The sequence below is a fragment of the Gekko japonicus genome, unplaced genomic scaffold (assembly GCF_001447785.1).
Source record: "Gekko japonicus isolate JY-2015 unplaced genomic scaffold, Gekko_japonicus_V1.1 scaffold5620, whole genome shotgun sequence".
In the NCBI taxonomy this organism is placed as follows: Eukaryota; Metazoa; Chordata; class Lepidosauria; order Squamata; family Gekkonidae; genus Gekko; species Gekko japonicus.
In genome coordinates, this window is record NW_015168214.1 from 7,763 (window position 1) to 19,015 (window position 11,253).

General features: G+C 54.0%; 1 protein-coding gene across 1 annotated transcript; it reads left to right on the forward strand.

Annotated features, from left to right (window-relative positions):
• Nucleotides 1–7,736: 7,736 nt before the first annotated feature.
• Nucleotides 7,737–8,693, forward strand: LOC107113670 (olfactory receptor 51G2-like). The gene has a single exon (XM_015415021.1). The coding sequence runs from the start codon at nucleotides 7,737–7,739 to the stop codon at nucleotides 8,691–8,693; it is 957 nt and encodes a 318-aa protein (XP_015270507.1).
• Nucleotides 8,694–11,253: the final 2,560 nt, after the last annotated feature.

Sequence of the window (11,253 nt, forward strand, 5' to 3'; positions counted from 1 at the left end):
TCTGGAGGGCCAGCAACAGGGCAGGGAGGCCGAGGCCTTCCCCTGAGAAGAACCTCAGAAGAGCCCTGCTGGATCAGACCAGTGAGGGTCCATCCAGTCCAGCCTCCTGTCTCACACAGGGGCCAGCCAGTCCCTCTGGAGGGCCAGCAACAGGGCAGGGAGGCCGAGGCCTTCCCCTGAGAAGAACCTCAGAAGAGCCCTGCTGGATCAGACCAGTGAGGGTCCATCCAGTCCAGCCTCCTGTCTCACACAGGGGCCAGCCAGTCCCTCTGGAGGGCCAGCAACAGGGCAGGGAGGCCGAGGCCTTCCCCTGAGAAGAACCTCAGAAGAGCCCTGCTGGATCAGACCAGTGAGGGTCCATCCAGTCCAGCCTCCTGTCTCACACAGGGGCCAGCCAGTCCCTCTGGAGGGCCAGCAACAGGGCAGGGAGGCCGAGGCCTTCCCCTGAGAAGAACCTCAGAAGAGCCCTGCTGGATCAGACCAGTGAGGGTCCATCCAGTCCAGCCTCCTGTCTCACACAGGGGCCAGCCAGTCCCTCTGGAGGGCCAGCAACAGGGCAGGGAGGCCGAGGCCTTCCCCTGAGAAGAACCTCAGAAGAGCCCTGCTGGATCAGACCAGTGAGGGTCCATCCAGTCCAGCCTCCTGTCTCACACAGGGGCCAGCCAGTCCCTCTGGAGGGCCAGCAACAGGGCAGGGAGGCCGAGGCCTTCCCCTGAGAAGAACCTCAGAAGAGCCCTGCTGGATCAGACCAGTGAGGGTCCATCCAGTCCAGCCTCCTGTCTCACACAGGGGCCAACCAGTTCCTCTGGAAGGCCAACAACAGGGAACAGAGGCCGAGGCCTTCACCGTTGAAAACCGGAAATCCTAAATCCAATCTCTCTTCTTCCTTCTTCTTCCTTCTTCTTCTTCTCCTTCTTCTTCTTCTTCTCCTTCTTCTTCCCCCAAAGTCTCCTTGGGATGCTCCGTCTGCAACAGGCTTCTCAGCAGTGACACCAGCTTGTTTCCACTGTTATGTCCACAGACCGCCACTAGGCGCCAGCAGTATGTGACCAGAGCTTGGCTCCGAAAGAACAATGGGGACCAGGATCCTGAGACTCCGAGTCAGCACCTACGGGGACTGTGGTGGGAAGTTCAAACCCGCCAATGGGACCTGCGGGTGGCACCCGGGGACTGTATATAGTTGGCCGTTCGACCGTTTGTTAGTTGTTGTGTTGTGTGCCAGTAAAGTATGAGCTGCTATTCACTCAGCGTCTGTCTTCACTACGCATTGAACCCAGTACACAATGCACTGCCTCCCCACTGATCCGCGAACAGGGCTTACAATCCTGGCCATATTTCATTTCCAGGCCCTTCCCCAACAGATTCCCAGCGCAGGAGTTTGACTTTTCACTGCAGCCTCCCACTGAGCATCCGCTTTCTTCCACTGTAACCCCAAGATCTGCTTAAAGAGAACATAAGAGAACATAAGAGAGAAGCCAATGCTGGATCAGGCCAGTGGCCCCTGCAGTCCAACACTCTGTCTGTCACACGGTGGCCAAACATACCTGGGGCCATCAGGAGGTCCACCAGGAGCTTCCCTCTCGGTCTCAACCAGTTCAGACGTCATCAGTGTGTATCTAAAGTTTGGATTTTCTTTTGTTTCCGGGTGCAACACCTTTCCCTTCCTTACCCTGAACGTCCTTCGCCACTGGTTGCCTGCTTGCCCAGTCTAGACAGATCCTTCTGTCGTTCCTCACAACCTAATTTGGTTTCCACCCTTCTGAATAATTGGCTTATCTTAGTCATTTATTTATTTCATTCCATTTCTATCCCGCCCTCCCCGCACGCAGGGCTCAGGGTGGCTTACAGGGCACAAAGTGCTATAAAAAAAAGATACATTAAAACAACAGAAGCTAAAAACGTTAACAACTCACAGGATACGTGAAGGACTAAAATTGCACACTCTCCATTGCGCGTCAGGAGGAGGGCCAAGATCAAATCAGAAGGGGGACGGCATGAGCCAGGATGTTCCAATTACTCATCGGACCACCCCGACGGTCCTGCTCTGCATATATGCGGTGGTGGTAGTGGTGGTAGTGGTGGCGGTAGTGGAGGCGGCCCCTACTCAAAAGCCTGGCGGAAGAGCTCCGTCTTACAGGCTCCGCGGAACTGTAAAAGGTCCCGCAGAGCCCTGATCTCCTCCGGGAGCTCATTCCACCAGATAGGGGCCGCCACCGAAAAGGATGCTGACCTTGAGGGACCAGGGGGGCCTGTTGCGGTGGCAGGCAGCTTTGTGTGTGGATGTGTGTCCAGTTTCTAAATCAGCACCTACCTACACGCCGGCCTGTCATTCCCCAGAGCTGCCGGTCCCCACTCAGCTGTCCCCAAGCCAAGCAGAGCCCGTCTCTGGCGCCTGCCTTCATTTGACAAAATGCCTTCTTATCTCCTGTCTCCCCGTGAATCAGGATCCCTTGGGTGAGGGGTACGGTCCTTGAGGATTTCGCCCCCGTTTTGATGGAAAGGGGGGGGGACGTGGGCAATGCTCCCTCTAAGCTGCGGAGTCTTGTGAGCAAAAATTCTACCTTGTGAGCAACTGGCATTGAAGTAGTCCGCGAGCAATTTGGCTGCTGCAGAAATTAGTTTGCTCCGGAGCCCCATCCTTTCTGAGTGAAGGCAAAAACGTGTGAGCTTGAGGCTGAAAAACTGCGAGCTAGCTCACACTAACTCAGCTCAGAGGGAACACTGGGCACGGGGCTCTCTCTTCCATTCGGATCAACAGAAAGAGGTGTCAGATACGATCAAGGGAATGCAAAGATTCGCATCATGGACAGCCCAACCAGAAAGCCATGGAGGAGTGGGAGGGGCCGTGGCTGGGAGGGGCCGTGGCTCCGTGGCAGAGCCTCTGCTTGGCATGCAGAAGGTCTCGGGTCCAATCCCTGGCGGCGGCCGCATCTCCAGTTGAGAGAACTGAGTAGCAGGGGACGTGAAAGACCTCCCTCCTCCCAAGACCCTGGAGGAGAGCGGCTTCCGTCTGAGTAGACAAGAGGGACCTGGGTGGACCACGGGTGTGTGTGTGTGTGTCTGATTCAGGAGGAGGCCGCTCCACCTGTGTGTTCGTGTGAGTGTCCTGGCAGTGGAAGGGTTAAGGAGCCGCTGGGTCCTCTCCCAGCCTCCTGGGGCCACCCTGGAGATGCTGCTGCTGCTGCTGCTTATAAACCCTGCGGTGTTTTGGCTGCCAGGAGCTCACTTCACCTGCTGCAAGTGGCAACTCAAGTGCAGAATTCCCAGCTTTGGGGATGGGGTGAAGCAGGATAGGGTGGTGTGTGTGTGTGTGCGCGCATCTTGCCGCTGGAGGACTGTTGGAGGCTCATCCTCGGGAGCTGCCCGGGAGAGGGGGCTTCGGAGTCAAGCTGAGTGGGAGTTTTGCCGGCTTGGGACCCTCCCAGCTGCCTGGTCTCTGTCCCTGGGAGCCGAGGAGCAGGGGCCCCCTCCCCTCAGGACAGAGTCGTCCAAGGGCCTTGCAAACTCACATCTTTGTTGGCTGTTCAGTGAACAGACCCAGGCGGTGGGGTGTGTGTGTGTCTTAGGATACTTTGCTTAACCCCCCACCCCCACCCACTATTTGTAGGCTAAATGTTGGAGGAGACGGTGGGCTGTGTCGCTGTGGTTGTGTCATGAAAACCCTGAGAGCAATGCTCCCGCTAAGCCGTGGAGTCCTGTGAGCAAAAATTCTACTTTGTGAGCTCCTGGCATGAAAGTTGTGAGTGATTTGGCTGCTGCATCAATTCGTTTGCTCTGGAGCCACATCCTTCCGGGGCCCAGACAACAGTGTGTGAGCCGGAGGCTAAAGAACTGTGAGCTAGCTCACACTAACTCAGCTTCGAGGGAACACTGCCTGAGAGACCCTTCCGCAACAGTTCTTGCCTGAGGAAAAACTCCTTTTTTGTCACTGAGGTGCAGCTGGCTTGTGGCTGAACGTGAGGAGAGAGAGAGTTCCCCTGGAAAAGCTGGTCTTGGAGCCGCTTTGGAGGGCTCTGGAGCTGAGCGTCGACTGGCTGCACTGTGGGCAGGTGGCCGACTGGGGAGTCCAACGGTGGCACCTGAGAGACCTGCCCGATTTGCAGCCTGGAAGCTGGCGAGAACCAAAGCTCCCTTCGTCAGATAGGAAGAGCCTTTGAGTCTCGAAAACTGACGCCCCAGGAATCTGGCGGGTCTCTAACGCTCTGAAACAACCTGTGAGGTAGGTTAGGCTGAGATAGTATTGTGACGGCGGCCCCGAGGTCACCCAGGGAGCTCCCCTGGCGGAACGAGCACCCGAAGGTGGCTGTCCCCGGTCCCAGCAAACCCTCACTCTCACCCCCCCCCCCCCGTGCCGAGCTGGTTCTCCTTGGGTGTGGCAGAGCCTCTGCTTGGCATGCAGGAGAGCTCAGGTTCAATCTCTGGCGTCTCCAGCTGAAAGGACCAGGCAGCAGGAGATGCGGAAATCCTCTGCCTGAGATTTGGGAGAGTCACCGCCCGTCTGAGCAGACCGTGCGAAGTTTGATGCACCAGGGCCCAGTTAAAGCACAAGGCAGCTTCGCTTGTGCTCAGGTGTGTGGCTGGCATTGTTTTCCAGTTCTGTAATCCTTGCTCTATTATGTCACACATTGGTTGTCCTGTGCCGTTTGATCACACTGTTTCTTATCCGGTTATCTGCCTTGAGTCTTGGTGCAAACTGGCCGCATACCACTCAGATGCGCTGTTTTGGGTTCCTGGGTATCATAGGTGGCGGAATCTGCATTTGTCTTTCCCACCGGTGTCCCAGCCTTTTGACTCCGTCTTCAAAAAAGCTGTCTACATTTGGTGTCGTTTTCACACCTCAAGAGTGCTAGCATACTTTTGCACGTCCACATATGTTTATCGTTCTTTGGGGCGGCTCCACTGCCATTGCACCTCCGCACTGCTTTAAAAGAATCTTCTCCAAACAACATTCAAACAAGCATAGAGAAAGACGGCGTCACAGCAGCAGGAAAATGATTTCAAAATGCAAATGCAGATTCACCCGATGTGTCTGAACCTGTGACTTAGGTCGAATCTGCATTTGCATTTTTAAATCATTTTCGTGCTGCTGTGATGCCGTCTTTCTGCTGGTTTGAATGTTGTTTGGAGAAGATTCTTTTAAAGCAGTGCGGAGGTGCAGTGGCAGTGGAGCTGCCCCGAAAGGACGGTAAACATATGTGGATGCGCAAACGTATGCTAGCACTCTTGAGGTGTGAAAACGACACCAAATGTAGGCAGCTTTTTTGAAGACGGAGTCAAAAGGCTGGGACACCGGTGGGAAAGACAAATGCAGATTCCGCCTCAGTATTCCTAATGTGCGGGGCCTTTTCTCCTGGAGAACACGTCAGAATGGGGTTCCGGAACCTCTTCAACAAAATTCTTTTAGAAATGTTTAAAAGGTCATGAGCTTTCAGGACACAGCTTGAAAACTTCATGTCCCTCTCGAGAGGTCCGGAACCTCTTTTTCCAGCGGGAAAAAAGGCCCTGCAGATGTGCATTGGGTTTAATTTGTGTTGGCGGACGTGGTGATGACGACTCTCCCTCTCTGCAGACGCACAACGCCCAGCTTGGTGTAATCTCTGCATCAACGGAACCCGGATTTGGGAGATCGTTTCCCTAGGGCAGCCATGTTGGTTGGCGGTCGAACAGTTAGGTCTGAAGCAAGGGCCCCCCTAAGCTGTGGGAGTCTTGTGAGCAGAAATTCTACCTTGTGAGCTCCTGGCATTAAAGTCGTGAGCCAGCCATTTGGCTACTGCATAACTTCTTTTGCTCTGGAGCCATCCTTCCTGAGCGGAGACAAAACTGTGTGAGCCGGAGGCTAAAGAACAGTGAGCTAGCTCACACTGTGACTCAGCTTACAGGGAACACTGGTCCGAAGCCCAGCAGGACCTAGAGAATAAGATTGGGGAGGGGTGGGGTATGAGCTTCCGAGTGCCAGGGCTCCCTTCATCCGGCACAAGGGGGAGTGCAGATCTGAGCCTCCCCAGCCTTTCCCCTCTCAAATCCAGTGGATGGCCACGTGCCTTCGACCTCGGCATCCTTTACAAGCATCCTTTGCCACACCCCTTCCACCTTCTGACGGGGATAAAGAGACTCAGATCTCCATTTCCACTCCGCTCGTGTCCGATGAAGAAGGGAGCTCGGAGCTTGTAGGGCTCTCTTTCGGCTCTGCTCCTGCAGAGTGCGGGGGGGGGAGGGGTTGGACTAGATGACCTGCAAGGTCCCTTCCCACTCTGACACTCTGTGATTCTATGATTCTGTGACTCTGGAAGGCTAACGTGCTGAACCTCTTGCTGACCTTTAAGGTGCCCTGGGACTCAAATCTAACTGGACGTGGGGAGGAAAGGACTCAGGAGCCTGGGTGGCCTTTCCTGGTACCATCTACAAATGGAGGCCAGAACCGCACATGTATCATCCCCAAACCATGGGGCACTGTGGGTGTGGGTGTGTGTCCATGGGCACTAAAGACCAGCTCTTGCAAATGGGGGGAAACGGTTGGTCTAAATAGTGGAACTCCTTCGGACTCGGGGAGGGCCAATGATGCAGAACTAGGTAAGACCAGGTGGGGTTTCAGCTTGGATCCGTGGCTCAGATCATAAGAACACAAGAGAGTGTGCAGTTCTGGTCACCACACCTCAAAAAGGATATTAGAGCGCTGGAAAAAGTGCAGAAAAGGGCAACAGGAATGAGAAAAGGGTTGGAACACTTCCCCTATGAAGAAAGGTTAGAGCACTTGGGGCTCTTTAGCTCGGAGAAACGACGACTGAGGGGTGACGTGATCGAGGTTTATAAGATTATGCATGGGATAGAGCAGGTGGAGCAAGAAGTACTTTCCTCCCTTTCTCACAATACAAGAACTCCTTGTGGGCACTCCATGAAATTGCAGAGCGGTCGGGTTAGAACGGAGAAAAGGAAGTACTTCTTCACCCAAAGAGTGATTAACACATGGAATTCACTGCCACAGGAGGTGGTGGCGGCTACAAGCATGGACGGCTTCAAAAGGGAATTAGATAGGCATATGGAGCAGAGGTCCGTCCTGGCCCCACTGCTGGACCTCCTGAGGGCACCTGGTATTTCTGGCCACTGTGTGACCCAGAGTGTTGGACTGGAGGGGCCATTGGCCTGATCCAACATTGGCTTCTCTTTGGTTTTTATGAGAAGCCCAATGTTGAATCAGGCCAATGGCCCATCCAGTCCAACACTCTGGGTCACACAGTGGCCAAAAACACCAGGTGCCCTCAGGAGGTCTAGCAGTGGGGCCAGGACACTAGGAGCCCTCCCACTGTTGCCCCCCCCCAGGCACCAAGAATGCAGAGCATCCCTTGCCCCAGACATAAGAGAACATAAGAGAAGCCCCTGTTGGATCTGCCCAATGACCCACCCAGTCCAACGCTCTGTGTCAGGCAGTGGCCAAAAATACCAGGTGCCCTCAGGAGGTCCAGCAGTGGGGCCAGGACAACAGAAGCCCCCTCTCACTGTTGCCCCAGCACCAAGAATGCAGAGCATCCCTCGACCCAGACCGAGAATCCTCTCTATACCTTGTGGCTAATCATCCGGAGCTCTTTCCTCTGCCGGGCATTTATTCTTTGTTCAAACAGCTGGGCATGGGTGGGAAGGAAAGGCCCGCTCTAGAGACAGGGGAAGAGACTTTTCTCTTGCCATTTGCATGGTTTTTTAAATCAGGCATTTCCATACTTCCAGGTACCACAGTGGCGGCCATGGCGATCCCCAACCGGACCGAGGACTGGCCGCGGCTCTTTGTGTTGATGGACATCCCAGGACTCGGCTCCGCACATCGCTGGCTGGTGATCCCGCTGGGCGCCATGTACCTCGTCTCCTTTTTCGGGAACGGCACCATCCTGGCCGTGGTCCGGGCCGAGCGGGGCCTCCGCGCACCCATGTACCTGCTCTTGTGCATGCTGGCCCTGGCCGACCTGGGTCTCTCGGCTTCCACTCTGCCATCCATGCTGAGCGTCTTCCTGCTCCGCTCCAGAGCGGTGCTGGCCGGGGCCTGCTTCGCCCAACTCTTCTCCATCCACACTTTCTCCGTCATCGAATCGGCTGTCCTCCTGGCCATGGCCTTTGACCGCTTCGTGGCCATCTGGAACCCTCTGAGGTACGCCTCTGTCCTGACCGGCGCTACGGTGGCCAAGATGGGGGCGGCCATTGTTTTCCGAAGCGTCGGCCTCCACCTCCCCCTGCCTTTCATGCTGAGGGAGCTCAGATACGGCAAGGCCAGGGCCCTTTCTCATTCCTACTGCGTCCATCCAGACGTCCTCAGGCTGGCCTGCGTGGACACGCGTGTTAACAGTGCTTACGGCCTTTTCGTGCTGCTTTCCACGCTCGGGCTGGACTCCGTCCTCATCCTCCTTTCGTACGCCATGATCCTAAAGACCGTGCTGCGCATCGCCACCTGGAAGGCGCGCCTGAAGGCCCTCAACACCTGCGTCTCCCACATCTGCGCCGTCCTCCTCTTCTATAGCCCCCTGCTGAGCCTCTCTATGATCCACCGGTTTGGGAAGGAAATGCCCCCCCAGGTCTACCTGCTTCTGTCCTACCTCCACTTCCTCCTGCCCCCGGTGCTCAACCCGGTGATATACAGCGTGAAGACCAAGGAGATCCGGCGACGGGTCTTTGGGATGTTCCAGCGCAAAGGTCTGGGGTTCAGGCTCTGATTCTGAAAGTGGACTTGAAGGGGAGGGGTCTTTGCTTCTGTCTCCATTTGCTCTCCGGCTGTTGTACAGCCTTTGGAGAAATGCCTTCTGCCCTAGAAATCCCATCAGTACTCCAATAATTGAGACTGCACTTTGTCTACGTACTGGAGCTTGATTGCACTTTCATAGCTGGCAAGGAGGGAAAGCACAGGGTTTGGAGTCACTCTTCCCCAAGCATCAAGCACTTTAGCACTGAGAGATGCAAATGGCTCTGGCTATAGAGAGACAAAGGGTTTACCACCTAACACCTCTGCTAAATTGTAACGCCTAACAGAAATCCTAAAGGCTAGATTTTGTTCTCTTCCTCTTGGTCAGGAAGACTGGGAATGATCCCACAGATGGGGATGGACTCTCAAGGGGAGATTATCAAGCTTCAGGACATGACAAAGAAGCTCTTCTCTTTGTTCATCTTCTTCAGGATAAGATGGAGGCGAGGAAAACTACGTAAGCCACTTTGGGGAGAAAGGTGGGATATCGAACAAACAAACAAGATGGCACAAGCCATGAGGCAGTAAGTCTGCAGTGGGATCCTGTTGATCAAATGTTGAGGAACAATGGGAAATTTCCCAACCTCTGAGAAGTAAGATAATGGAGGAATTTTAAATACTGAAACTACAAGTGATAACTAGGCTATAGTAATGTGACATGGTTAGGATAAGTATAGAGTTTAGGATTTAGAGGACTGTGTTCCCACCATTTCTTTTTATCCTTGCTCAGCTTGAAATGACCATGTGTACTCTTTTTGTTTATTAAACTTTCTTATATTTTGAATGCTCAAAACCTGATCTCTGTATACACACCACAATGCATTCTGTCCTGTTTTCCAAAAAGTGGTAAAGGAGATGGGCAGAGGTTGAGCTTGCCATCTTTTGAGCACTGTGAAGAAATATGTTTTTTCCTTGGAGGTTTGACACTAGTAAAGCTTCCACTGTGCATTCCCCCCCCCCCCCCCGGCGGGGGGGGAAAGAACAAGCAAGAAGGGGGAAGTCTGTGCAACTGCTTCCCAGACCTACCATAGCTTACCTTCACTCACATGCTAATGGATCTAGTAGGAGGGATCATGGGTGGGTCAAGATCTCCCCCTTCCTCCTAGCAGGGAACAGAGATTTTTGGAGGAATGAACTGCTAGAGAGACTCCAGGAATAAGTTTCCTTGAGATCTCCAGGAAACACCTCTTTGACCTGGCCTGGTCAGCGGGAGGGGAAATCGATACGATAAAAACTCCTTGCAGCAAGAAGGTGGTCTCTTTTCCTTGGGTGCTGGGTCCAGAGACCTCTTCACTGGGAAGGCGGCAATTTTGACCATGTGCTCGCCTCAAGAGCTGGAGCAAGCTTTAAGGCAACAGAAACTGTAGAGATCTAGAACACCTAAGATTAAGAGCCTGCCCTATATTTTAAGATCACATAGGGCACGTATAGAGAGAAAGACAGAGCATTTGCGTTCTACCTATTTCTTTTGTATTCCTTGCTCAGTCTGGTGCTGTGCTAAAAGTATGCTTGTGAATATTTTCTTTTAAATAAATACTTTGTAACTTTTGATGCTGGACATGGTTCTCTGTATTCACACAGACCTCCACCATCTCGGTCACATTTTTGTAAAAGGATTGCCAGGAGGGGGAAGGCAGGCAGTTGGCAAGTGGCTCTTCCTCCAGGGGCCCACGAGGCAGTAAACTGTCCCGATAGTGTCCAGGCGCTGGGCAGCAGGAGACACAGAGGCAAGGCCTCAGAACTTGGAAGGGAAGCCGGGAACCCTGACTCTCCCAGCAGGCCATTCTTTACAAAGGTCAAGTGGTGGTGGCAGGTTACCGGAGGGGGGGGGAAGAAGCCTCTCCAGGTGTTGGGAAGACCTTGGAAGGCAGGGTGGAATAGGTCCTGCGGGCCAGAGCAGGCGCATTCCGCCACAAGCACAAAAGTGAGGAAGCGTAATGGATCATCCTTCAGTAACTACTGCAATGAAAGTGAGAGGTGGTGTCAGTTAGGCAGAGCATTTGAACAGCAATGCACATATGGAGTGCTGGGAGTACAAATCCATTGAGCAGGTGATGCTGTTTCAGATTCATTTGTGGTGGTGGTTACCCCAAGGAGGAGATTGTGCCCCTCGAGTTAGAGAAAGGGCTGCCTTGCTGGGTGAAGAAGAGATTGGATTTATACCCCATGGCCCTTCACTACCCAAGGGAGTCGCAGAGCAGCTTGCAAACTCCCTTCCCTTCCCCTCCCCACAAAAGACACCCTGTGAGGTAGGTGGGGCTGAGAGACCTCTTGACAGAAACGGCTTTTTCAAGGACAGCTCTGACAGAACTACGGCTTGCCCAAGGTCATCCAGCAGCTGCAAGTGGAGGAGTGGGGAACCAAACCCCGTTCTCCCAGATTAAAGTCCGCGCACTTAACCACGACATCAAGAGACTGGGGTCTCAGAGCGGCTTACAAACTCCTTTCCCTTCCCCTCCCCACGACAGACAGACACCCTGTGAGGTAGGTGGGGCTGAGAGAGCTCTGACAGAAACGGTTCTTTTTCAAGGACA

Bases quoted from the DNA above. Each gene is read 5' to 3' on its own strand.
- LOC107113670 (XM_015415021.1), top strand. From the start codon at position 7,737: ATGGCGATCCCCAACCGGACCGAGGACTGGCCGCGGCTCTTTGTGTTG.